We start from the raw sequence: 26,148 nt of genomic DNA, 5'->3' as shown, positions 1-26,148 counted from the left end.
CGACGCCCTGATAAAACAACGTAGAGTGAACACTATCTTCTACTAAAGCACCTCTCAGCCAATCAATAGCAGTTATGTAGTGCTGGTGAACATCATCATTATCAGCAGCATGTTTTTACACCAAACCTCATGCACTTGCAATTTAATCCTGCTTTGATGGACTTAAATACAGCTCTGTGCAGTTCTGCATATGTTCACAATTTCACAAATCCCCTCTCATTATACTGGATCTACGTTAGATGACCCTCTTCCCTCCCTCGTTACGCACTTCCAGCAGCAGACAGACATAATTGTAAAATCTGCATACGTTCACATGACTATGAACTGTTTCTTGGGCATGCAATGACACAAATTGGCATTCTTTCAACTCATCATCAACCAGTATATATATTTACTTAAGCCGCTATGGATGAACATACCACCTTTTCTTTCTTGCTTCTTTACAGTGGCCTATGATTTAAATATCACAATTTTGTGCTATTAGCTCTTTTGCTCATTCATAAGACGGTGCCAGTGTGGGCGACTAGCATGTACTGTAGATACAGAAGGACAGGGTGACCTGCCTGTTTGCATGCTCTGAGCAGTGCATGGAGAAATCCCATTGCTTAATATTACACTTCCTGCTAAAGGAGCATCTGGACATGAAGAGTAAGACTTTCATGGGGAGATGTACTAAGCCTTGGAGAGTGATAAAGTGGAGGAAGCTGAAGTACAATCAGCTCCTAACTGCCATGATACAGGCTGTGTTTGAAAAGTGACAGGAGCTCATTGGTTGGTACTTTACTGTATCTCCATCAACTGTCTCACTTTCTAAGGCTTAGTACATCTGTCCCTCAGTGACAAAGATGAACAAAGATCTTCAGGTTTGACCCACAAGTTCTCGCCATACCCATAAGCCTTGAAATAGACAAAACATTTCACAAAGTCTTAAAAACTTTCAAATTATTGACACTCTACACAATGCCACAGGTGGTGGTCAAGCCATCTTAATAGCATTGTAGGCTGTGGGCAAAGCAATGCACTGAGGCCCCTACACACCCATGCAAACTAATAAAAAAAAAAATCCTAACATCCCCTTTTGCAGTCTCATGAAATCTATCCACATGCTTCCATAAAGTGAATGGCAGTTAGCTCTCGAATTGGAGGATAGCTCCAGCCATCTACCAATCAGCATACTGGCAGCTATTCACTGTCAGGCTGCAGGCTAGGAGGCAGGTTGAGAATGCTTCCTCGCTGCTCTGATTGTGTGACCACCACCTACCACTGCTCGAAGGCCCCTAGAATTGTGGGGCCCTAGGTAGTTGCCCAGTGTGCACATACGTTAAGATGGCCCTGGTGAATGTTTTAAAACTAGACCTCCAAATAGAACTGACAGTTGTCAGGAATGAAATGTAGAATTCTGACTACATTTTGAAGGTTGAATGTAATTTATGGATCACAGTATTTGTTATGAAAACTTGGATCACTATGTACAGTAAGAACTATTGAGGGAGAAAAATATTTTGTAAGTTTATACCACCAGAATTGAGTGTATATTAAAACATTTTAGATATGTATCACCTAATTAATAAACCTAGCCATGTATAAGGGATAACACATCCTCTATAACAAGCCCAGACATTATACAATCCATTCTCTGGTAATTCCCAAACTATCGTGCCACCTTGTTATGCATTTGCCCCATTCCCTAGACATATAGTTTCAAAGTTCTGTATTTTTTTGCTAACAAAGAAGGAACAGACTACTACCGCTGAGGTGGAAGGGTGAGTGAGGCCTTCCTGTACATTTTCCTCAATCTCTTTGTGGACTGCAGAGAAAAAATAGCTCCTATACTGATGTTCCAGGGTTCCAAGAAGTAGTGCAATCCCAGCATACTATTTGTAGGGAGGAATAATGTTTATTAATGTGGATGGTTGTATGTTGGGCATCACGGAGTGGGTAATGGTTAGCATTACTGCATCACAGCACTGAGGTAATTAATTTGATTCCCATCATGCTCCTAAATGTGTGGAGTTTGTATATTCTCCCCATTTTTGCATGGACTTCCTCTGGGTACTCCAGTTTCCTCCAACAATCCAAAAATATATTGGTAGGTTAATTGTCTCCCAACAAAATTAACTCTAGTGTGGGTGTGTGTGCGTGTGCATGTGCATGTGGTAGGGAATATAGTTTGTAAGATCCTCAAGGCAGTGGTTCCCAAACTGTGTCCTCAAGGACCTGTAACGGGTCCTATTATAGAAATCATATTTAATATATAAGACATAATGTCCTTAAAGCAGTGGTTCACAAACACTGTCCTCAAGGACCCGTAACGGTTCATGCTTTCCAGGTCACCCAGCAGGTGCACTGTGTATGCTAACAGTCACGTTTTAAAAATTCACAGGTGACCTGGAAAATGTGAACCATTAGGGATCCCTGAGGACCGAGTTTGTGCTATAAGACCATTATGTCTTATATATTAAATATGATTTCTATAATAGGACGGAGCCCACACATTCATTCAACACATCTTAACAAATAACAGTACTGGCCCAGATTTCCTATTTCCTTGATAAATCTGAACATGGTAAACAACATCTTGCTGTCTGAATGAAAAATTAATGTCAAGTGGAGTTTCTTTATAATATTTTACTTTTTTTATATATATTTGTTTACATTATAATTTTTTTGTAAACAATGTAATTCACTGTTGTAAATGAAAAGGTATAGATGTTCTTTCATTTAGAACTATTTCTTAATTAATATCATTTAAGCATCATACAGTGATGTGCCTGCTGCATCAAAGGGTTATTTTTTTTTTTTGTACAAAACAAACTTTAAATTACAGTATGTGCAGCATTAAGGAATAAAATGCTTTACAGAGAATACACAGCCTGGTTCAGAGGGGGGCACAAGTGCCACAGCAGCTGTGATTCCGTATGCAACAGCTTAAAAAAAATCTGCAAATGTTGCAGCCGCTGAGATTTGTATTGAGATGCCCACTGAAAGAGTCTCAGATCTGCCACTTGCGTACGGAGACACCGGCATTGGGTGCACATCGATTGATAATTGACCTGAGTAATCCTATGGCCGTCGGAAGTAAGACATTGGAGCCATTATAAATGCATACAGGATCACAGGTGCAAGCTGTGACATGCTTCCGGAATCTCAGTTGCCACTCCATTATAGCCCACAAATGTCTCCTGTCTGTCACTCCCTTTGCAAGAAAATCTTCACTGTGACCATGGCGGTACATACACAGAGAGACTTATACGCATGTGGCAAAAAAACACTTCACTTCGTACAAATGCGACATTGCATCCATTTTTGAATCAGGACCACAATCTTTGTTTCAGCAATAACAACAAAGCACCTGTGTGCCTGTCTGACAAGTTGCATTTAGTGCTTTAGGAGTTCAGGTTGTGTGAAAGCATATGGAAAAGTGTTTTTTTCAAACATAAACTTGATACATGTACAGTGTATCACTGAATAACTGGTTTATTCAATGGTATATCATTTGTTTAAAGAAAAAAACAATTGAATCACATTTAATTGTCTGATAATGTAAGAAATGTTACCGTAATTGACCTTTTAGCATTTGTTTTATTTATTTACTGTAGGAGTCTTGTGGAATCTTTCTTCTTGTGATGCCCTTAAAATGCCAATAATTCAAGATGCCCTTGCAGTGTTGACCAATGCAGTGATTATCCCACATTCTGGTTGGGAAAACTCTATACTCCATGATGATCGCAAAATACAATTACACTCAACACAGGTGCTGCGTAATGCCACTGGGTGCCTAAGGTAAGACTCAGTCTATAACAAGTATAGAACAGAGAGCATTTATGTATTGTATGCATTTAACTATAGATCAATTACTTTCACAGTCCCAAGCATCCTATGTAAAAAATGCTAATGCTGCTTCTCACCAGTATGGGGGAAATTCAAGTGTTTTGTGCGATTGTGGCCACTAGATGGCACCCGACTGAGCAATTAGTGTTGCTCCATTCGGGTGCACTCAGCCGCCGGAGTTGACATTATTGTTATGTTGTTCATCATTTTGATTGGCTGGTAACTAGTAGTATTATGATTTACAGCAAAGGTAGTCAATTATGACAAATGTGTCCAGACATATTTATATACTTTAAATTGCAACTGAAATGTGTAATTTTTTTTTTAATTACTAGCATGTATTTTAAAGTATATATATTATTCATACCTCCCAACATTTTTCATTGACGGGTCAGGACCCCCTTCCAAAAAAGGGACATGGTTTTGTCTCCATAAATCGCAGCCCCTGAATGACGAAAAATTTTTTGCCAAGCCTGCATGACACCCCTCCATTTCGCATCAGGTTGGGGGTTCCACTCTGCACTGAATGGATGCCAGACACATGCTCTCGGCATCTATTCACGCCTTTGCTGACACTGCTGCTTAGTCCTCCAACCTCCCACCTGCTTGCGGAACATTGTGGCCTTCAGGTTGGGACAGCGGGACATTCCCGGGATGATTTGGAGGTATGTATTTTGTGTCTACAGTAGGAGTTAAATAAAGCCATTATTTAATTTGGTCAGACAACATATTACTTTAACTATAATTATTGTCCAGAACACTGCCCTCCGACTGCACTACACTGCCAGATCACATAATTGGCCCATACACACGGTGAGATTCGGGCTATGCCAGATTCTCACTATGCAACAGGGGCTAGGCGGGCACATAGTCAGTATCGCAAGCACACTCATTATGTGCTTGCGATACTGACTATGTGCGATTTTGTGTCAATTTTGACTCTCTCTTCTATAGAGAGAGTCAAAATTGACTTACCTGCACAGTCTATCTATTCTTGCGATGCCGACCGCGCAGGACTGCGCATCAGCATCGAATCGGGATCGCAAGGTGACTTTCACCTTACGATCTTCACTATCTTTTCTTACGATTTTGACTATATAGTCAAAATCGTAAGAAAAAATCTCACTGTGTGTACACACCATAAGCTTGATTTTGAATCGGACATATCCTCAACCACTTTTCTGTTTTCTTCCTTATGCTAAAGTGAGACACCTATGTATGCCGAATATCGGTGACAGCACATATGGAAGACCATCCCATTCACTGTTTTTATGTCTGCAGCTGTATCTCTCATCATTAGTATCATTACCAAACCCACGCTGTGTTCAAAAAGGCTTCTCTTCTGTATCAGCATGCTATTAATAAACACGAGTGATGACTTACACGCCCATGACAGTTACAATACACTCCCACAAGACGGACTGGTTCAGTGTGTCTGCATGGCAGCCACTCAGTTACTGCCCATAAACTCCCGTTTTACTGAAAGAGTGCTAGGTCAATGGACAGAATCTGTACACACTTGTAAACTCTGTCCAAGTGCATATTGCTGGTCTAGTGCATGTGCAGTCCCTGATTTGTTTTAGTGGCATATAGACCAGTATCCGTGAAATCCGTTCGCATTTCCGAGTCAGAATCCAGCCCTATTTCAGCAATCTTCTAGGAGTAAAAGAAAGTCTGCTCTGTTTATTAAATCAACTATGTAAACTTAGGACTACGTACAGTAAATTAAAACATTTTTTTCAAGCACGGCAGCCATTTTCCCGGTGTTTCGTGCCTGTACTATAAGAAAATCACAGGGAAAATGGCAACCCCACACCATTTTCCCAGAGACCTGCGTATGCACATTAGACTCTGGGACAGAGCTATGGTCCCTATTGTCTCTAGTACCTAGAGTCTACAATGCAGCTGGGCAATGCTGTAATTGCGAGCCATGCGCCCATTTTCTGTCACTGGGGCATGCCCCCAATCCCTCTGTCTCCTTTGAATAGGCGCTATGTGCACAGCATCTATTCACTGTGGAGCTACGAGTGAAAGGGAGCCTCCCAACTGCTCCCCAGCTACACGGTGTCCCACGGGTGGGACAGCGGGACAGTCCCAAGAAAATGGGGACAGTTGGGAGGTGTGATATTGTTACAACTGAAGGAACCTCTTCTTTGACAAGTCTGTGTTCTCCGAAGATCTTATGGGGAATGACCCTTGTACACCCCAGGCTAAGGCTTGTAGAACTCTCCAGCACATCTTCTAGCCCATAATAGGTGCTATGTGCTTACCGGTACTGGGATGGCACCAGGACTTACACCACTGGAGGTAGTACAAGCTTAACCTGGAGTGAACCATATCAGTGCTGGTAGGCGAGAACACAAAGTAACACTAAAAAAGAAGACTAGGGATGAATGGGGAAAAGGAAAGGCAAGAAATGGAGATCAGAAGGAAACTGAGGAGCGAAGAAAGGAATAACAAACCGAGTCTGAAAGAAAAAAGGAATAACAGAGACAAAACACAAAGAGTACCCCAAAACAGGGAAATAACCTCCAGATAGGGAGGAGCAATAAACTACTACTGAACCCTGGTGCACTAGTGTAAAAATAGAGAGGAATAAAGAAAAGGATTTTTCTGAAGAGAATGAGGATAAACAATAGACACTTAAACACAGAACTCTCCCAAATTTTGGCCAGCTCTCGGGCGAGGGGCGTACATAAAGTACACAAACCAACTGTATACTAGAGAAAGAGGTTAGACAAAACAACAATAAGATAGAGTTACTGACTGTGGGAGTACTGAAGGTATGTAGGAATGATCTATAACAGAGGAAACACAAGACTGTATAACAGGATGATGAGGAGTAATTTTAGCAGAAATAACAAACACAACTAGACAGATTATGCAACTAACACAGAGTTAGATGCTGAAAATGATGTAAATGACACAGAGATGGATACAGGAATACTGCAGAGTTGGATGCTGATAATTTTGCAACTGACAGAACTGGACACAGGAATACTGCAAAGTGGGATTCTGATAATTATGCAACTGACACAGAGCTGGACACAGGAATACTGCAGAGTACGGTAGAAGAATAACGAGACAAAGGTATCCACGCTAGTACTAGAACCTAGAGACAAGGGCTCCCGCTGCAACCAGGAACTATGACCAGCAGGGAGTGAGAGACAGACAACACACATATAGGTGGCAAGAGCCAATGAGAGTCACAGCACTGCCAGCCTCCCCTAATTACCAACTCTCTGCAGCTGTGCTACTGCAAATCCACCAGCCACCCGACTTACACAAGAGACAAAAACAGGCTGGAGTCAGGTAATGAAGCATGTCAAATAAGTGTGCTGCTTCCAGGTTGCTAGGAGACAGCCAGGAATACAAACAGAAATTAGCCGCAGCAGCAGCTCATAACAAATATAGTGAATAGTTACAATTTTAGCCAATGCTAGTGTCTCCAAAAAGTCTTTCAGTTTCTATAGCATAATCTTGGAAGTGTCCATCATAAGCATGCATCTACCTCAGCGAGGACTTTGCACCGTAGCTAATCTAAAGTGGAGTTTTGTTATAGGTTTACTTTTTTCTTGGTATGTTGTTTTACTTTTTTTTCAATATTACATTTTTGTTGAATTACATGATAACAACGTAAACATGGTGATACAAAATATGAAAAGGAAGAAGGGGGGATACAAGGGAAAAATGGGGGGAAGGAGAGACAATGCTCACTGACATCTGTGACATACAGAAAGGCATATGGTATAACGTGTAAATACAAGAATAAGTCAGAGTAGGCACTGAAAGCAGAGTACTGTGAAAATTCAAATATCAGGGTTAGCATCTGGAGATTCATTCAAGTTAAATGTCCGTATCTGGATTCTTTGTTGGAGTACCTTTACCCTCTGTTACATACAGTACCAAGGATACCATTTCACAAAAGGAGAAGAGGGAGACATGGAGTATGGGACCTCACAAGTCTCCATTTCAAAATGAAAGAGTTTTAGTAATGAAGGGAGGAGAGGATGATTTCCATTATTTTACATTCTAACAAGAAAAAAAGAATCTTTAAAAAATGAGTTTGCTGGCATTCCTCAGGTACAGTACAGTATGTGTTGCATTTCATAATATCCTGTCTCTTTTCATCCACCCTGTCCATAAGGAGCTGAAGGTGATTACTGCAGACAGACTGAGGTGCTCCTGTCTTTCAGCTACAGGCGCCTTGCTGTCCAGCTATGAGACTAAAGTCCCCTATACTCAGCACAAGAGAAGTAATCACACAGGAGCAGTGGCGTAACTTTGTCCCAAATGCCCGGACGCAAGATAAATATTAATGCCCCTCCCTCGCTATATCTATCTATCTATCTATCTATCTATCTATCTATCTATCTATCTATCTATCTATCTATCTATCTATCTATCTATCTATCATATGTAGTGTTCTGAAATATCTTCATATAGTTAGAATTCTCATGCTTACTATGATGGAGCAAATAGCTTCATCTGTAAGGTGTCTGATTCCAGTGTAATAGGTTGTGAGTTTTAATCCTGTGTATGATACTTGAAAAATGAGTATCTATAATAAAGAGGGTGTGACTTTTAAGGTGCAGGGAGGAAGAGATAGCGGCTATCAATTAACTTAAATGAAAGGTGTTGCTGAACACACGGAACAGGAGGAGAGGTGCCCCCTTACAGAGCAGGAGCCTGGTGGCAGCCGACTCTGTTGCCTCCCAGAGTTACGCCTCTGCACAGGAGTCCTCTGATTCTGTTTTCTCCTTGATAAAACTCTAACCTGTATTAATATCTGTTTTTACTGGAGCATGTGTACACTATGTTGTTAGAGTATTCCTTGTCCTTAAACTAAACTGATTTACTTGCAAAACAGATGCCAATGTTGCTATCTGTAAATCATTTTATGACACAATGTGCTTTTAATTTAATTTGCCCCCCAAAAATAAAAAAATCTACATATCTTTTTTAAGAACAAAACTTGATTTTAAACAAAAAAATTGTACTTACTTTTTTTGTAAAAAAAAGCCATAAACTAGTGATTTCCCCAGGGATGGCAGTGTCTTCCCCTAGTCCCTGGCTGATTGATGCTTCTTTCTTCAAGCTACAGTACAGTATTGTCTTCCACCATGTCAAAGCCTTGTCTTTCTCATAACAAAAAAAACAAAACAGGAAATTAAAATGATACTATCAAAAGTGGACTCCATCCATAAAAGTCCATTACCAGTCAAATTAAATCAATTAACCATGTGCTGCTCCTTTTGAAATCTACAGTGAGTGTTATACAGTCACCTGAGTTGCTGGCTCATCAATACAAGCAAAAATAAGAATTACTCTTGGATTTTATGGCAAACAAGTATTACAACACGCTTCCCATACTATTTATTCAATGTGTTCACAATCTTCGGCCATTAAAACATCACTGTTATATAACTTAAGTAAAATACTTATTATTTAACATAATTAAAGCAGTTAATGTTAGGCACGTGTGCCTAGTAGACACCCCAATGGTTTTGCTCATGTATACATTTATTTAGAAATTATATAAATAGACAATTTTATAAAAGTGTAATTATATCAGCACAACAGCAGATAACATCTACAAATTAAGATTAATTAACAAAAGAACACAATGGGCAATATTGAAATGTTGTTCTGCCAGCAGCCACTAGATGTTGCCCAAACGAAGATATTTCATTGTAGCTCATTTCGGCTGCGATGTCTTCCGGCGTCTGCATTGTCAGCTCGCACCCCCCTGAGGGTGGTGAGCTGAAATGTATGAAAAGTGACCTGTTTTTCACAATCATGTCCAGCACTTTGGTCCTGTTTAGCTGCTTTACGCACAATGTTTATGCGCACAAAAAATTTTTTTAATCCCTCCCCGCGATCTCTAGTCACTTTATATCTCCCATTTTATATGTGAATCTCTAGTGAAATGATGGGGGAAGAATGTAATAGAGGACATTATTCAGCTTCAATTACAATGCAGCAAAAATGCAGATCGACCATCTGCACGTGTGCAGGGTCAAAAATCTCCCATCTGCACATGCGCAGGGTCAAAAATGCGATCGCATGGAGGATGACAGTGGTGATGAAGGGGTGTGGCTGGGAAAACTCGTGTAGATCCAGGTCATTTTCAGGGCAGCCATATGACAATGCGGCCTCTGCAACAGGAAAGATTGCTCTGGTGCGCCGGAATATGCAGCATAACGGAGTATGCAGGGACTACCGGTAAAGTCAGCTGATTGCGCAGCTACCTTTGCGGGGCGGCTCTTCATATGCTGGGCAGCCTTGCCCTGTGCTGAGTGGCCCCCAGCATGCGAGTGCTAGCAGTTGCAATTTTGCTTTTTTTTTTTTTAGCAAAACTGCAACTGAAGCTGAATATGGTTATGAGTGCGCGAACCACGAAGTACGGGACTTCATCCGAGTTCTCGCATATTTTTAAAGCAGCAATCAGTTACACGTCAAAACAAGGTTGGTTTTGCTGTGTAACTGATTTCCACTTTAAAAATATGTTAGAACTTGGACGAAGTCCCGTACTTCCTGGTTCTCACACTCTGCTATATTCCGTCGATATAGCTAATGTCTTTAACTTGACAATCCAATAAAGGCATTGTGTATATACTTACTATTCTGTGTTTATTTCATGCTCTTGATACTATAGAAAGGAAAAAACACAATTCTCAAGATAATGGGCATTATTTAGAATTGCATATAAAGTGACTGGAAGATGTATCTTGGTGCAAAATTGCCGCATTGAGCATATGCTCAACTTGCAGCCTTATTATTAACTGTTTTAAAGCCCGAACATATTATGTAGAAATGTACATTGAGAGGATGGTAATACATATAAATGACATATAATAACATGAAACAGAAAGCATGGCCCCACCCAAATAACTAAACAATTTAAAAAAAGAAAGAAATTGGATTTTTGGATGCACATTTTCCCTATACAAATATGGTGTATAAAATATGGTGTATAAAATATAACTTTTGTTCATATATTGACTAAAAATGCGTGTCATCTATACTTCACATTAATTATGCCCTTTGGCTTTATGATTCTTGTGTATTTTAATGACTAATTAGCCCACTAAGAGGCTAAATTAAGCAAAGTATCTAGAAAGTAATGAAGAAAATAAAAGGGGGGGGCGGGGTTGTGACATGATGAGAAATAACTGTGTTCACAAATAAAACTGATACTCAAATTATTTCTTGTGTCCTGTCCTTATTTACACATGTAAGTAGAACGTAATCTTAGGGCTGTTTACCATTTACACTTGCCTACAAACAATAAATTCACTGGTACTACAGCATAATGGGATACATGTACATGTACTAGGTCGACATGTGTATTAGGTTGATATGTACTAGGTCGACAGGTCAAATGGACGACATGAGTTTTTCACATACTTGATGATCCACATGGACTATGATTGGAACGGTAACCTTGCGAAGCGAGCCATGCGAGGGGACACGGTACACTAATTGGGGTTCCCCGTCACTTTACGAAGAAAACGACACCAAAAAAGTCCAAAAACTCATGTCAATCTTTTCACCTGTCAACCTAGTACATGTCGACCAAATGCCCATGTCGACCTGGTACATGTTGACCTTCACTGGTCGACCTAATGATTGCCGACCTAAGTTGAGTCGACCCAACGACCCATACCCGCATTTCATTGTGCAAAAAGCCACTCATATTGTCCAGCATTTATGGTTAAATGTAGATCTCCAGCTGGGAAATGGTTACATATTATGTAATTTTATTTCTGAGCAACATTGTAACAATTTGGTGCAGCCACTATAAGCTATGCACATTTGTGATACACAGGGGTATATGTACTAAGCTCCCGATTTTGACCGAGATGCCGTTTTTTCTTCAAAGTGTCATCTCGGGCATTTACTAAGCAGAAATTACGGTAGTGATGAGGTCATTCGTAATTTTTTTGAAGTTCTTGTAAAAAAAATATGAATCAATACACCATCGGTCAAACGCGGCTTTTTAGGTATGAATCTCGGTCATTTACTAACCATTCGTATTTGTATTGTGTACCGTGAAAATGCCTTTGCGGTCGTGAAAAATTACAAATCGTAAAAAAGTGCTAAAAAAAAGTAGACCTGCTTTTGATAAGCGTGTTTACATGTGTATTCAATTATCCATTAGTCACACCTGAATGTTTGGCCCTATAAAACAGTCCCAAGCACATTTTGAAAATCTCTCACTCTGAAATGGCTGCTGCTACAGATTTTCTTGTTGCTGGTGGATACCTGAGACTGCTCCATGAGTCTTCAAGTAATCTGGGCCAGGTAAGTCAACATGGTCAGCAGGTTGAACAGGTGCCGCGGACGTTTTTTTAGGGGGCGTTTAAACTTAAACGCATTGTCTGATGATAGGGTCATACAGATGTTTCGGCTAAATAGAAACAACATTTTCCGTCTGTATGACCTTGTCAAACTGGGCCTAGACCCTGAGACAGCACGCTCTCGCTCTGTCTCAGGCCTGCACAAACTCCTGTCTGTGTTGCACTTTATGGCTACTGGGAGCTTCCAGGCTGTGACAGGCGACGTCATTTGTATCTCCCATCCCACCTTTTCCAAATATTTGACTCAGGTGAGTTGAAATATACATACACGTCTATGTCTAAGCGTTGCTTCTGTTAGGTCTTACAACACAGTATTGTATTGATTACAGATCATGACACTCACCTTATATGTATTAATGTCCACTCAGGTTTTGGATGTCTTGGAACCCCATATAGATGCCTCTATCTGCTTCCCTACCCAGGAGTCAGAGTGGCATGCAGTCAGGGTAGCTTTCTATGAGCTTGCTGGCATGCCCAATGTGCTGGGTGCCATAGATTGCACACACGTTGAGCTGAGACCACCTAGGGGCAGGCAATATATATTTACAAATCGGCATTCGAGGCAATCAACTAATGTCCAGGTGGTTTGTGATGCAAATCTAAAAATTATGAGTGTGGTTGCAGGTTACCCTGGCGGCTGCCATGACTCCTTCATCCTCAGTCAGTCATCCCTCTTTGATAAATTTGAAGACGGACAAATGCCTGATGGCTGGCTGCTGGGTATGTTCCAAGTGTGTTGTGTGTATGTGTGTTAACTTCAAACTCCTGTTTTTTGTTTAGGAAATTAATCATCATACACATGTACTAATGTTGCCTATATCTGTATTTCAGGTGATGGTGGTTATGGCTGCTACTCTTGGCTCCTTACTCCATTGTCCCAACCTGATTCTCCTGCTGAACACAGTTACAATCATGCACATAAGTCTACGCGGAATGTGATAGAAAGATGTTTTGGGGTGCTGAAATCTAGGTTTCGGTGTCTGGATAAATCTGCTGGGCTTTTGTTGTATAGTCCCTCAAAGGTGACTAGGATTGTGTTCTGCTGCTGTTTTCTTCATAATCTGTGTTTGAACCAACATCTTCCACATGTTGCTGAAGAAAACAGCCAGCAAGCAGAGGAGTTAGAAACATCTGGTGACAGTGTGAGTACAGATGTAGGGAGGCAGGTAAGGCAAGAAGTAATTTTGCGTTATTTTTCCGGTAAGTATTGTTTATTTTTCACTAACCTAGACTAACCACTTTTATTAAATGTATTGTTTTTTTTTTTTTTTTTTGCGTTACTGTTTGTTCTTTATACTGGTCTGCACATTTATACTGTAATTTGAATTACTTACAGTGTCACTCATTACCCCATTAAACCATACATTGCGTCTTTTAAAATGATTTGCACGGACACAGGGATTTCTGGGAATACAATTGTTTAAATTTTATTTTGTTCAAAACATTTCATGCAGCCTTCATTTTTTTTTGTGTGTGCTGGGTGCAGAGGTTTGACCAGGGTCGTTGGCCCGTGTTCTGCTTGAGCGTCGAACAGGGGAGGTAACTGGGGTCTGGCTTGGGGTAGTCGCTCCGGAGCTTGAGCTGACTTGTTGGCCTGCCATCACAGTAATACTTTGGCTAAGGTTGTGTATACTGGCGTTAAGTTGTATATTTGTGGCAGTGTGGCTGGCAATAATTCGCGACAAACTTTCATTCACCACTTGGCTATGCTGTATTACTTGTATTAGTGTTTGTTGCTGCCGCTGTTGCTCATCGATTATTCTTGACAAGTTTGCTAGCATTTGAGTGTTGTCCGCCCTGATCTGCTCTATTGAAGTTGTGATTCTGCCCACCTGAACAATCAGTCTGCCCGAGTTCCGACTAATGTGAGAAAGATGATGGGGCAGACTGGCAAGGTGTTGTGTGTGTTCAGGTAGGCAGAGTTTTGGACCTGTTGTGTGGCCCAACTGCTCCAGAAGTCAGGGGACATTTGTTGCTGGGGTGGAGTTGGAATTAATTGGGGGCCAACGGATGCTTGTGGGATATCCTGCTGCGGGGTTGGCTGGGTAGGATCAACGGGCTGCAGGTGTAGTGTAAAGGTCGCCTGTTGGTCAGGTTCCTGCTGGGCGTCCTCGACCATGATGGGTGGTTCTGTATGGGGTTGAGAGCAGCCACTATTTAGTATAACTAACAGTTTTTTGCTTGTCCTAAACATGGCTTACTTAATAATACTCATGTTAAAAATGTGTCCGATTTTGTGTGTTCAAATTAACTAGGAATCTTTACAATAGAAACACATATGTGCCTTCACAGGCGTGCGCAGAGACTGACTGGCGGGTTCCGCTCCGAACTTCACCCCCTCCACAGCATTATAGTGTTCACTCACCTCCCCTATCCTGGATATAGACTGCTCACCTGGACGGGCCAGAGGTGCGCAATTCAGTTTCTGCGCAGGCCTGTGTGTGCCTTCTAAATTTCAAAGATGAATGTTTATTTCTCTGACGTCCTAGTGGATGCTGGGAACTCCGTAAGGACCATGGGGAATAGCGGCTCCGCAGGAGACTGGGCACAAAAGTAAAGCTTTAGGACTACCTGGTGTGCACTGGCTCCTCCCACTATGACCCTCCTCCAAGCCTCAGTTAGATTTTTGTGCCCGGACGAGAAGGGTGCACACTAGGGGCTCTCCTGAGCTTCTTAGTGAAAGTTTAGTTTTAGGTTTTTTATTTTCAGTGAGACCTGCTGGCAACAGGCTCACTGCATCGAGGGACTAAGGGGAGAAGAAGCGAACCTGCCTGCTTGCAGCCAGCTTGGGCTTCTTAGGCTACTGGACACCATTAGCTCCAGAGGGACCGAACACAGGCCCAGCCTCGGAGTCCGGTCCCAGAGCCGCGCCGCCGGCCCCCTTACAGAGCCAGAAGCAAGAAGAGGTCCGGAAAAATCGGCGGCAGAAGACATCTGTCTTCAACAAGGTAGCGCACAGCACTGCAGCTGTGCGCCATTGTTACTCAGGCACACTTCACACTTCGGTCACTGAGGGGGTGCAGGGCGCTAGGGGGGGGCGCCCTGAGCAGCAATGTAAACACCTTGGCTGGCGAAAATACACCACATATAACCCCCAGGGCTATATGGATGTATTTTAACCCCTGCCAGAACTCACCAAAAAGCGGGAGAAAAGGCCGCCGAGAAGGGGGCGGAGCCTATCTCCTCAGCACACGGGCGCCATTTTCCATCACAGCTCCGCTGGAAGGACGTCTCCCTGACTCTCCCCTGCAGTCCTGCACTACAGAAAAGGGTGAAAAAGAGAGGGGGACACTAATTTGGCGCAGTTCTAATAATAACAGCAGCTATAAAGGGAAAAGCACGTTTTATAGTGGTATTCCTGTCTATATATAGCGCTCTGGTGTGTGCTGGCATACTCTCCCTCTGTCTCCCCAAAGGGCTAGTGGGGTCCTGTCCTCTATCAGAGCATTCCCTGTGTGTTTATGCGGTGTGTCGGTACGAGTGTGTCGACATGTTTGAGGAGGATAATGAGATGGAGGCGGAGCAATTGCCTATTATAGAGTTGTCACCCCCTAGGGAGTCGACACCTGAGTGGCTGAGCTTATGGAAGGAATTGCGTGACAGTGTCAGTTCTTTACGAAAGACAGTTGACGACATGAGACAGCCGGCTACTCAGCTTGTGCCTGTCCAGGGGTCTCAAACGCCATCAGGGGCTTTAAAACGCCCGTTACCTCAAATGGCAGACACAGACACGGATACTGACTCCAGTGTCGATGATGAGGAGACAAACGTGACTTCCAGTAGGGCCACACGTTACATGATTGCAGCAATGAAAAATGTATTGCATATCTCTGATAATACAAGTACCACTAAAAAGGGTATTATGTTTGGTGAGAAAAAACTGCCTGTAGTTTTTCCTGTATCCGAGGAATTAAATGAAGTGTGTGATGAGGCGTGGGTTTCCCCCGATAAAAAACTGATAATTCCTAAAAGGTTATTGGCATCATACCCTTTCCCGCCAGAGGATAGGGCACGTTGGGAAACACCCCCTAGGGTGGATAAAGCGCTCACACGCTTGTCTAAAACAGGTAGCACTACCCTCTCCTGATACGGCCGCCCTAAAGGAACCTGCCGATAGAAAGCAGGAGAATATCCTAAAATGTATATACACTCACACGGGTGTTATACTGCGACCAGCAATCGCCTCAGCCTGGATGTGCAGTGCGGGCGTGGCGTGGTCGGATTCCCTGACTGAAAATATTGATACCCTAGATAGGGACAGTATATTACTGACTATAGAGCATTTGAAAGATGCATTTTTATATATGCGTGATGCACAGAGGGATATTTGCCGACTGGCATCAAGAGTTAGCGCGCTGTCCATTTCTGCAAGAAGAGGTTTATGGACGCGGCAGTGGTCAGGTGATGCGGATTCTAAAAGGCACATGGAAGTATTGCCTTATAAGGGGGAGGAGTTATTTGGGGTAGGTCTATCAGACCTGGTAGCCACGGCAACTGCTGGAAAATCCAAATTTTTACCCCAGGTAGCTTCTCAACCTAAGAAGAAGCCGTATTATCAGGCGCAGTCCTTTCGGCCCCATAAGGGCAAGCGGGCAAAAGGCGCCTCATTTCTGCCCCGTGGCAGAGGGAGAGGAAAAAGGCTGCAGCAAACAGCCAGTTCCCAGGAACAAAAGCCCTCTCCCGCCTCCGCAAAGTCCTCAGCATGACGCTGGGGCTTTACAAGCGGACTCAGGCACGGTGGGGGCCCGTCTCAAGAAATTCGAGACGTCTCCCCCTCGCCGTTTCATAAAGTCTGCTTACCGACGTCTCCCTCAGACAGGGAGGCAGTATTGCAAGCCATTCACAGGCTGTATTCCCAGCAGGTGATAATCAAGGTACCCCTCCTGCAACAGGGAAAGGGGTACTATTCCACACTATTTGTGGTACCGAAGCCGGACGGCTCGGTGAGACCAATTTTAAATCTAAAATCCTTGAACACTTACATACAAAGGTTCAAATTCAAGATGGAGTCACTCAGAGCAGTGATTGCAAACCTGGAAGAAGGGGACTATATGGTCTCTCTGGACATCAAAGATGCTTACCTACATGTCCCAATTTACCCTTCTCCAAGGTTTGTGGTACAGAACTGTCACTATCAGTTTCAGACGCTGCCGTTTGGATTGTCCACGGCACCCCGGGTCTTTACCAAGGTAATGGCCGAAATGATGATACTCCTTCGAAAGAAGGGAGTGTTAGTTATCCCTTACTTGGACGATCTCCTGATAAGGGCAAGATCCAGAGAACAGTTGGAAGTCGGGGTAGCACTATCTCAGATAGTGCTGCGGCAGCACGGTTGGATTCTCAATATTCCAAAATCGCAGCTGATCCCGACGACACGCCTGCTATTCCTAGGGATGATCCTGGACACAGTCCAGAAAAAGGTGTTTTCTCCCGGAGGAGAAAGCCAGGGAGTTATCCGAACTAGTCAGAAACCTCCTAAAACCAGGCCAAGTGTCAGTGCATCAGTGCACAAGGGTCCTGGGAAAAATGGTGGCTTCCTACGAAGCAATTCCATTCGGCAGATTCCACGCAAGAACTTTCCAGTGGGACCTGCTGGACAAATGGTCCGGATCGCATCTTCAGATGCATCAGCGGATAACCCTGTCACCAAAGACAAGGGTGTCTCTCCTGTGGTGGTTGCAGAGTGCTCATCTTCTAGAGGGCCGCAGATTCGGCATTCAGGACTGGGTCCTGGTGACCACGGATGCCAGCCTGCGAGGCTGGGGAGCAGTCACACAGGGAAGAAATTTCCAGGGCTTGTGGTCAAGCCTGGAGACATCACTTCACATAAATATTTTGGAGCTAAGGGCCATTTACAATGCCCTAAGCCAAGCAAGACCTCTGCTTCAAGGTCAGCCGGTGCTGATCCAGTCGGAAAACATCACGGCGGTCGCCCACGTAAACAGACAGGGCGGCACAAGAAGCAGGAGGGCAATGGCAGAAGCTGCAAGGATTTTTCGCTGGGCGGAAAATCATGTGATAGCAGTGTTCATTCCGGGAGTGGACAACTGGGAAGCAGACTTCCTCAGCAGGCACGACCTCCACCCGGGAGAGTGGGGACTTCACCCAGAAGTCTTCCACATGATTGTAAACCATTGGGAAAAACCAAAGGTGGACATGATGGCGTCCCGCCTAAACAAAAAATTGGACAGGTATTGCGCCAGGTCAAGGGACCCTCAGGCAATAGCTGTGGACGCTCTGATAACACCGTGGGGGTACCAGTCAGTGTATGTGTTCCCTCCTCTTCCTCTCACACCAAAAGTACTGAGAATTATAAGACGGAGGGGAGTAAGAACTATACTCGTGGCTCCGGATTGGCCAAGAAGGACTTGGTACCCGGAACTTCAAGAGATGCTCACGGCGGACCCGTGGCCTCTACCTCTAAGAAGGGACCTGCTCCATCAAGGACCCTGTCTATTCCAAGACTTACCGCGGCTGCGTTTGACGGCAGGGCGGTTGACCGCCGGATCCTGAAGGAAAAAGAATTCCGGATGAAGTCATCCCTACCATGATCAAGCCAGGAAGGATGTAACCGCAAAGCATTATCACCGCATTTGGCGAAAATATGTTGCGTGGTGCGAGGCCAGTAAGGCCCCGATGGAGGAATTTCAACTAGGTCGATTCCTGCATTTCCTGTAAACAGGAGTGTCTATGGGCCTAAAATTGGGGTCCATTAAGGTTCAAATTTTGGCCCTGTCAATTTTCTTCCAGAAAGAACTAGCTTCAGTTCCTGAAGTTCAGACGTTTGTAAAAGGGGTACTGCATATACAGCCTCCTTTTGTGCCTCCAGTGGCACCTTGGGGATCTCAATGTAGTTTTGGGGTTCCTAAAGTCACATTGGTTTGAACCACTTGAATCTGTGGAGTTAAAATATCTCACATGGAAAGTGGTCATGTGGTTGGCCCTGGCCTCGGCCAGGCGCGTGTCAGAATTGGCGGGCTTTATCCTGTAAAAGCCCTTATCTGATCTTCCATTCAGACAGGGCGGAATTGAGGACTCGTCCTCATTTTCTCCCTAAGGGGTTTCAGTGTTTCATCTGAACCAACCTATTGTGGTACCTGCGGCTACTAGTGACTTGGAGGACTCCAAGTTGTTGGACGTAGTCAGGGCCTTGAAAATATATGTTTCCAGGACGGCTGGAGTCAGGAAATCTGACTCGCTGTTTATCCTGTATGCACCCAACAAGCTGGGTGCTCCTGCTTCTAAGCAGACTATTGCTCGTTGGATTTGTAGTACAATTCAGCTTGCACATTCTGTGGCAGGCCTGCCACAGCCAAAATCTGTAAAAGCCCATTCCACAAGGAAGGTGGGCTCATCTTGGGCGGCTGCCCGAGGGGTCTCGGCATTACAACTTTGCCGAGCAGCTACTTGGTCAGGGGCAAACACGTTTGCTAAATTCTACAAATTTGATACCCTGGCTGAGGAGGACCTGGAGTTCTCTCATTCGGTGCTGCAGAGTCATCCGCACTCTCCCGCCCGTTTGGGAGCTTTGGTATAATCCCCATGGTCCTTACGGAGTTCCCAGCATCCACTAGGACATCAGAGAAAATAAGAATTTACTTACCGATAATTCTATTTCTCGTAGTCCGTAGTGGATGCTGGGCGCCCATCCCAAGTGCGGATTGTCTGCAATACTTGTACATAGTTATTGTTACAAAAATCGGGTTATTATTGTTGTGAGCCATCCTTCCAGAGGCTCCTCTGTTATCATGCTGTTAACTGGGTTCAGATCACAGGTTATACGGTGTGATTGGTGTGGCTGGTATGAGTCTTACCCGGGATTCAAAATCCTTCCTTATTGTGTACGCTCGTCCGGGCACAGTATCCTAACTGAGGCTTGGAGGATGGTCATAGGGGGAGGAGCCAGTGCACACCAGGTAGTCCTAAAGCTTTACTTTTGTGCCCAGTCTCCTGCGGAGCCGCTATTCCCCATGGTCCTTACGGAGTTCCCAGCATCCACTACGGACTACGAGAAATAGAATTATCGGTAAGTAAATTCTTATTTTAAATTTGTTTGTTCACAGACTCTAAGCAATAATGATATGGGGAAATCGAATTTATTTTGCCATTTTACATTAATGCATTTCAAGATTGTGTATGCCCCTTCCTTTTGAGAAACACACACAATGCATAAAATGTGGTTTGTTACACACTCATTAATTGATTAAGCCAGTCAGTGTTTTTTTTATAAATTAGTAGTAAACAATATTTTAATTTAGTAATCTTCATGAACCATGCAAATGTCTTAAGGAGGCCTATGTTTCTAAATGGAGATGTTGGCCATGGCAAACATTTTTTATTATTTTTAATTTTATTTTTTCTTCTTGTGGTTTTCATTTTTAAAGCACTAAATGGTTTCTATGGCCAACATCACATCTGAAAATGGTTTTCTAAAATTTAAAAACAATAAACATGTGCTTGTTGTTTGACATTATGGGCCTGAAAAATAAATTACACAAATATAATTGTATTGACACTACACAAACAGTGGTGCAGCAGAAATAACCTGTAGAAGACCTAAGGTTTTAAAAAGACAATCATATGTGTAAGGTGATAAAGGCACAAGACAAACAGAGACGTTTTACATTTTGAAAGATTAGTATTATTCTTTTTATGCATATAACACCTTGCACATATAATTGAATTTCAAAAGCATTATGCCTTATCCAGGTTCATTCATAGACCACAGTGTGTAAAAATTATATTTTTATTTTTCATTTTGTATACTCACCAGACAGCTGACGTGATTGTGGCTCATCACTTTGTGGACTTGCCAAAATTGCCTGTGGTGGCTGGGGCAACACTGCGGAGATGCGCCGCCGGGGTGGTGAGGATGGAGCCGCAGACTCTGGCTCAACGCGACGTGTCTTGCTTGGCCTCCTAGGCACACTCACCGAGCCCTGTGATGGGCGCCTTAATGGAGGTTGGCTTGCATAAGAAGAACCTATGTGAAAAGAGAAACATTAATATTTTGAACTTCTATGTGTTTGCTGAATATGAGATTACAGTGACTTCTTACCTGCTTCGCCAGCATCTGCATCACTTGGCAGTGTTGGCTGGGGCCTGGCTGTGGTGCTTCTCTGGCGTACTGTTGAAAAATGTGACCAAACAAAATGAACATACTTTGAATACTCATTGTTATCTGAAAATCCTTATTGTGATGTAAACATCTGGAACATAATGATAAGTAAACTATTTTATGTTTAAGCTATTCAGGATTACTTAATTGAGTGTGTATTATTTAAATAATATTGTATTGCACTAAATAATCCATATTCAAACCCAAAATCAACACAATAGTGTGTTTTTATTTAGTTAAATAAAATAGCAATTTAAAATATAATACAAAACAATTACACAAATAAACATTTAGGGACAAGCAGGAACTATGATTATGTATTAGAACTACACATACCAGCATGCACTGCAACAGATGTAGCATTCACTATTTCAAAAACTGAGGCAATGCATGATGGTACTTGTAGTTTGGCAACACCTTTAGAGCTACAGGTTGCACAGGCCTGCACGACATCACCAACACAATGTAACATTTTATTTAAAAACAATCACAATTAGCAGGATTAAATGTAATTTAAAATAACAAAAATGAAATGTTATAACAAATAAAAAAACTCACCATCCTGCCTTGGCCGGTCAGAATCCCGCACATGAGTGGCACCAACCACTTCGGGTGGAATAAGGGAACGCACAGGCTCCTCCCAATCCCGATAAGAAGCACGGAAGGAGTGTCCACCCCCGGTTTGGCTTGCTGATTTGGCCTTGACACGGCGCTTTATGTCATAAAAGCACTTGCGACATGTGTCCTCAGTCCGCCTCACCACACCCTCACTATTAACTGCCGCAATCACTTTACCCCACAGCACAGACTTCCTACGTGTGGACACCTTGGCAGCATCCTGCCCAAACAATTGGCGATGATGCCTCATCAGCTCCCGCACCAATGCCATGTTTTCAGCATAGCTGAACTTCACATTGCGCCCAGTCTTGGTAGTGGTGCGTGGCTGCGGAGCCACAACACCATCACTATCACTGGAAAACGCAGCAACAGGCACCCCCTCCTCCTCACTAACCTCCTCCACCTCACTCACCTCCTCCCTCTCACTAACCCCCTCCACCTCACTCACCTCCTCCCTCTCACTAACCTCCTCCACCTCACTCACCTCCTCCCTCTCACTCACCTCCTCCACAACACTGACCTCTGACTGAGACATAATACAAACAAACGACAAATAACACAGAGAAAAAAAACAGAAAACACACTCCTTCACTACCACTACACACCACACACCCAACACATACAAACACACTCACTCACTCACTCACTCACTCACTCACTCACTCACTCACTCACAAACAATGACAATAGACTTTGGAAAAAAAAACAAGGACAAAAAAGTATACAAACTTTGGAAAAAACTACACAACAAGTATGACAAGACTACTTACACACACAGTACAGCACTCAACAATCGCAATAATCCGAACAAAATCCACCAAAAACTCCACCAAACTCACCAACTCCTAATACACCTTCCTCTCTCCTCTCCACTAGCTAAACCCACGAGGTGCGGACGGTTTGGGGCGTTTTTATAGTAATGTGCACAGACACTCCTCCATCACGAATACAACCAATCACGGACGAGTGACAAAAACGAAACTTTGGAACAAAATGCGGCCGGGAACGGACAAACACTGCCGTAACCAACATGTGACGCAGTCGTAACAAAATGCACAAAACACGGCCGACAAACCACAAAATCGTCAGCATTCTACATTACAAAACCACGAATGACATCGACATCGGAACAAAATACAAATACAAATACGACAGCTTAGTAAATTAGTCATACTAAATTCAAAAAGTTGCACCTTTACACTTTCGATGTCATTCGTGATGGTACTTGGACCACAAACGGAAAATTACGAATGTTAGTAAATTTACCCCACAGTTTCATAATAGTTCATGAATGTAACAATTAATCTTGAATACAAACACTGGAGATATTATGCTGGGGTATGGGTCGTTGGGTCGACTCAACTTAGGTCGTTTGAACAATGAATTCCTTATAGTGGTACTTCAAAATGATTAATAATCAAAGTGCCCACAGTATATAACTTATGGCCGCTGCACACAACTATTAAAGTGATACACAATAATAAAAATGCAGGACATGTGACTGTTCCCAGCTGAGGTGTCAGAAAATGTACCTCCCACCTAGCTGTGATGTCAGCCCTGCAGCAAGTGTACCCATACACATAACCAATCTATTTTGAGATATACAGTATAGGTCATCGGCTGTGCTGCTCAGTTGATGTGATATGTCTGTGAATGACAACGTTTACAGACAGATCAAGTGTACACAACGCTGACCCGCTATTGATATATCGCCCGTTCACTTGATCGATAAAGGGAAATCTTAACACCTCTTTCTCTGACGTCCTAGAGGATGCTGGGGTCCACATTAGTACCATGGGGTATAGACGGTCCGCTAGAAGCCATGGGCACTTTAAGAGTTTAATAGTGTGGGCTGGCTCCTCCCTCTATGCCCCTCTTACTAGACTCAGTTTAGAAAATGTGCCCGGAGGAGCCGGTCACAGCTAGAGGAGCTTCATATGAATTTTTCTAGTTTTATTATTTTTCTTAGAGTTAGGCACAGGGAGGCTGCTGGCAACATCCTCCCTGCTTCGTGGGACTTAGGGGGGGGAGTAGTGTCCAACCCTCTGAGGTTAATGGCCACTAGCTCCGCTGACAGGACACTGAGCTCCTGAGGGTGTCGATCGCAAGCCCCCGAGACGACTGCTCACTCCCGCAGCACTGCCGCCACCCCCTAACAGAGCCAGAAGACATTGGTGGTGAATTGGACACCGGTGACCCGACAAGCGGGGATCCGGTAAGAATGGCGGCATCAGGGTGGGAGCGCAGTGCTGAGGCTGTGCTCCAGAGGGCTCAGAGGTACAGAGTGCGGCGCTGTGAGGGGCGCACTGGGCCAGCGCAAACACCCTAAAACTTGTCACAGCAGCTATCAGGGACACTGTACCTCTGCTAGCAACTTTTACCTCAGGCCAGTATAATCCTACAAAGTGCGGGAAGATGCACCATTTTAAGGGGCGGAGCTTCTCAGTGTGGATCCAACACTCACCAGCACCATTTTCTCCCTGCAGATCACACTACTGAGACTCTGACAGGGAGCGCTGACCCTCCACATAACTCCAGCTATCCTGTTCAGTACCAGGGAATTATTGAAGGGGGGGGGGGGGGGGGAGGGGAGTATTATTACCATTCCCGTGTAGTCTATTAAGGTTGCACAGTCAGCGCCAGGTATTTATTATATATCTGTCTACTGGGGCGCTGTGTGGGCTGGCTCCATAACTCTGTGTCTCTCTGAAGGTACTGGGGGAAACTGTCTGACATTTTCGTGTGTGTGTGTGTGTGTATACTATATATCCCACATTACCATGTCTAGGTACTCTGTATCTTGTGCTGCAGAGCAGAGGCGGAACTACCGCCAGTGCAACCAGTGCGTTGCACTGGGGCCCGCCACTGCCCAGGGGCCCAAAGCATGTAATGAGTCAAACTGACTCATTACATGCCGCTGTGTGCTGCAGGCAACTGCCGCCCGCAGCACACAGCCGCCCGAAACACACAGGAGAGGAGAGGAGCGCAGCTGCCACGGGGGGAAGGAGGAGGAGGGAGGTGGAGGAGGGAGCAGCAGCAGCGCTGTGTTATTGTTTGAGGCGCTGCTGCTGCTGTCCCTCTGCTTCACCATAGGCTGTCTTCCGACATTCTGAAGCGTATCCCAGCATTCACAGCGGCAGAGAACAGCCTATGGTGAAGGACTGGAACAGCAGCAGTAGCGCCTCCACCAATAACACAGCGCTGCTGCGGCTCCCTCCTCCACCTCCCTCCTCCACCTCCCTCCTGCCCGGCAATCGGTATGAATCTACCAGAAGCTGGACCGAGGAGCCTGAGCCAGTGGAGACAGTAAGTATAATTCTTTCTTTCTTTCTTTCTTTCTTTCTTTCTTTCTTTCTTTCTTTCTTTCTTTCTTTCTTTCTTTCTTTCTTTCTTTCTTTCTTTCTTTCTTTCTTTCTCTGTCTGCTGTAATGTGTAAAAAGGGGGACTGTCTGCTGTAATGTGTAAAAAGGGGGACTGTCTGCCGTAATGTGTAAAAAGGGGGACTGTCTGCCATAATGTGTAAAAAGGGGGACTGTCTGCCGTAATGTGTAATAAGGGGGACGCTGTCTGCCATAATGTGTAAAAAGGGGAATCTGTCCGCAGTAAGGTGTAAAAGGGGACGCTCTCTGTCTTAATGTGAAAAAGGGTCTCTACCTGGTTGTAGTGGTGCTACTGTGCGGCGTCATTTGAATAATAGAGACTACTGTGCACCGTAGTATGAATTGGTATTATTTTGTGCCCACACCCCTTCCCCACGAAGCCACGCCCCTATATATTTTTGCACGCGCCTGCGGCGTGCACTGCCCCTGTTTTGCATGCAGGGGTGGGGCTCCGATGCCGTTTCTTGCACACAGTGCTAAAATGTCTAGGTACGGCAGTGTTGCTAGGAATCCATTTCTGTGGCCCTGAGCAGGTCCCCCTCACCAGATCCTCTCCAGGGGTGAGGGGGTGGACTTGGTTAGGATGGGGGGGGGGGGGGCAAAGCATTTTTGTCGCACCTGGGCCCACCGTTCGCTAGATCCGCCACTGCTGCAGAGTATGTATCCTCTCCAGAAGAGTCTATTCCATGTACTCAGGAATACAATACACTCTCAGCCCTCTGAACCCGAACCTACTGTAGGTGGGTGGCTTCTATTAAGGGTATGATATCACAGATTTCATCTAGGATAGCTCATTATGAGACTGAAACACAGGTTGTTGTTGTTTTTTTGAAATTCG

General features: G+C 43.9%; 1 protein-coding gene across 6 annotated transcripts in view; it reads left to right on the top strand.

The window, feature by feature from the left end:
* The window catches only part of CTNND2 (catenin delta 2), a 1,915,824-nt gene that overhangs the window by 1,366,722 nt on the left and 522,954 nt on the right, over window positions 1–26,148 (top strand). For all 6 annotated transcript variants that reach the window (XM_063922708.1, XM_063922704.1, XM_063922707.1 and 3 more), the window contains one exon: window positions 3,600–3,783. In XM_063922708.1, coding sequence (XP_063778778.1) covers window positions 3,600–3,783 — 184 coding nt within the window. The remainder of the gene's footprint in view (window positions 1–3,599; window positions 3,784–26,148) is intronic.

The sequence above is a fragment of the Pseudophryne corroboree genome, chromosome 5 (assembly GCF_028390025.1).
Source record: "Pseudophryne corroboree isolate aPseCor3 chromosome 5, aPseCor3.hap2, whole genome shotgun sequence".
In the NCBI taxonomy this organism is placed as follows: Eukaryota; Metazoa; Chordata; class Amphibia; order Anura; family Myobatrachidae; genus Pseudophryne; species Pseudophryne corroboree.
This window is presented reverse-complemented; position numbering and strand designations above follow the sequence as displayed.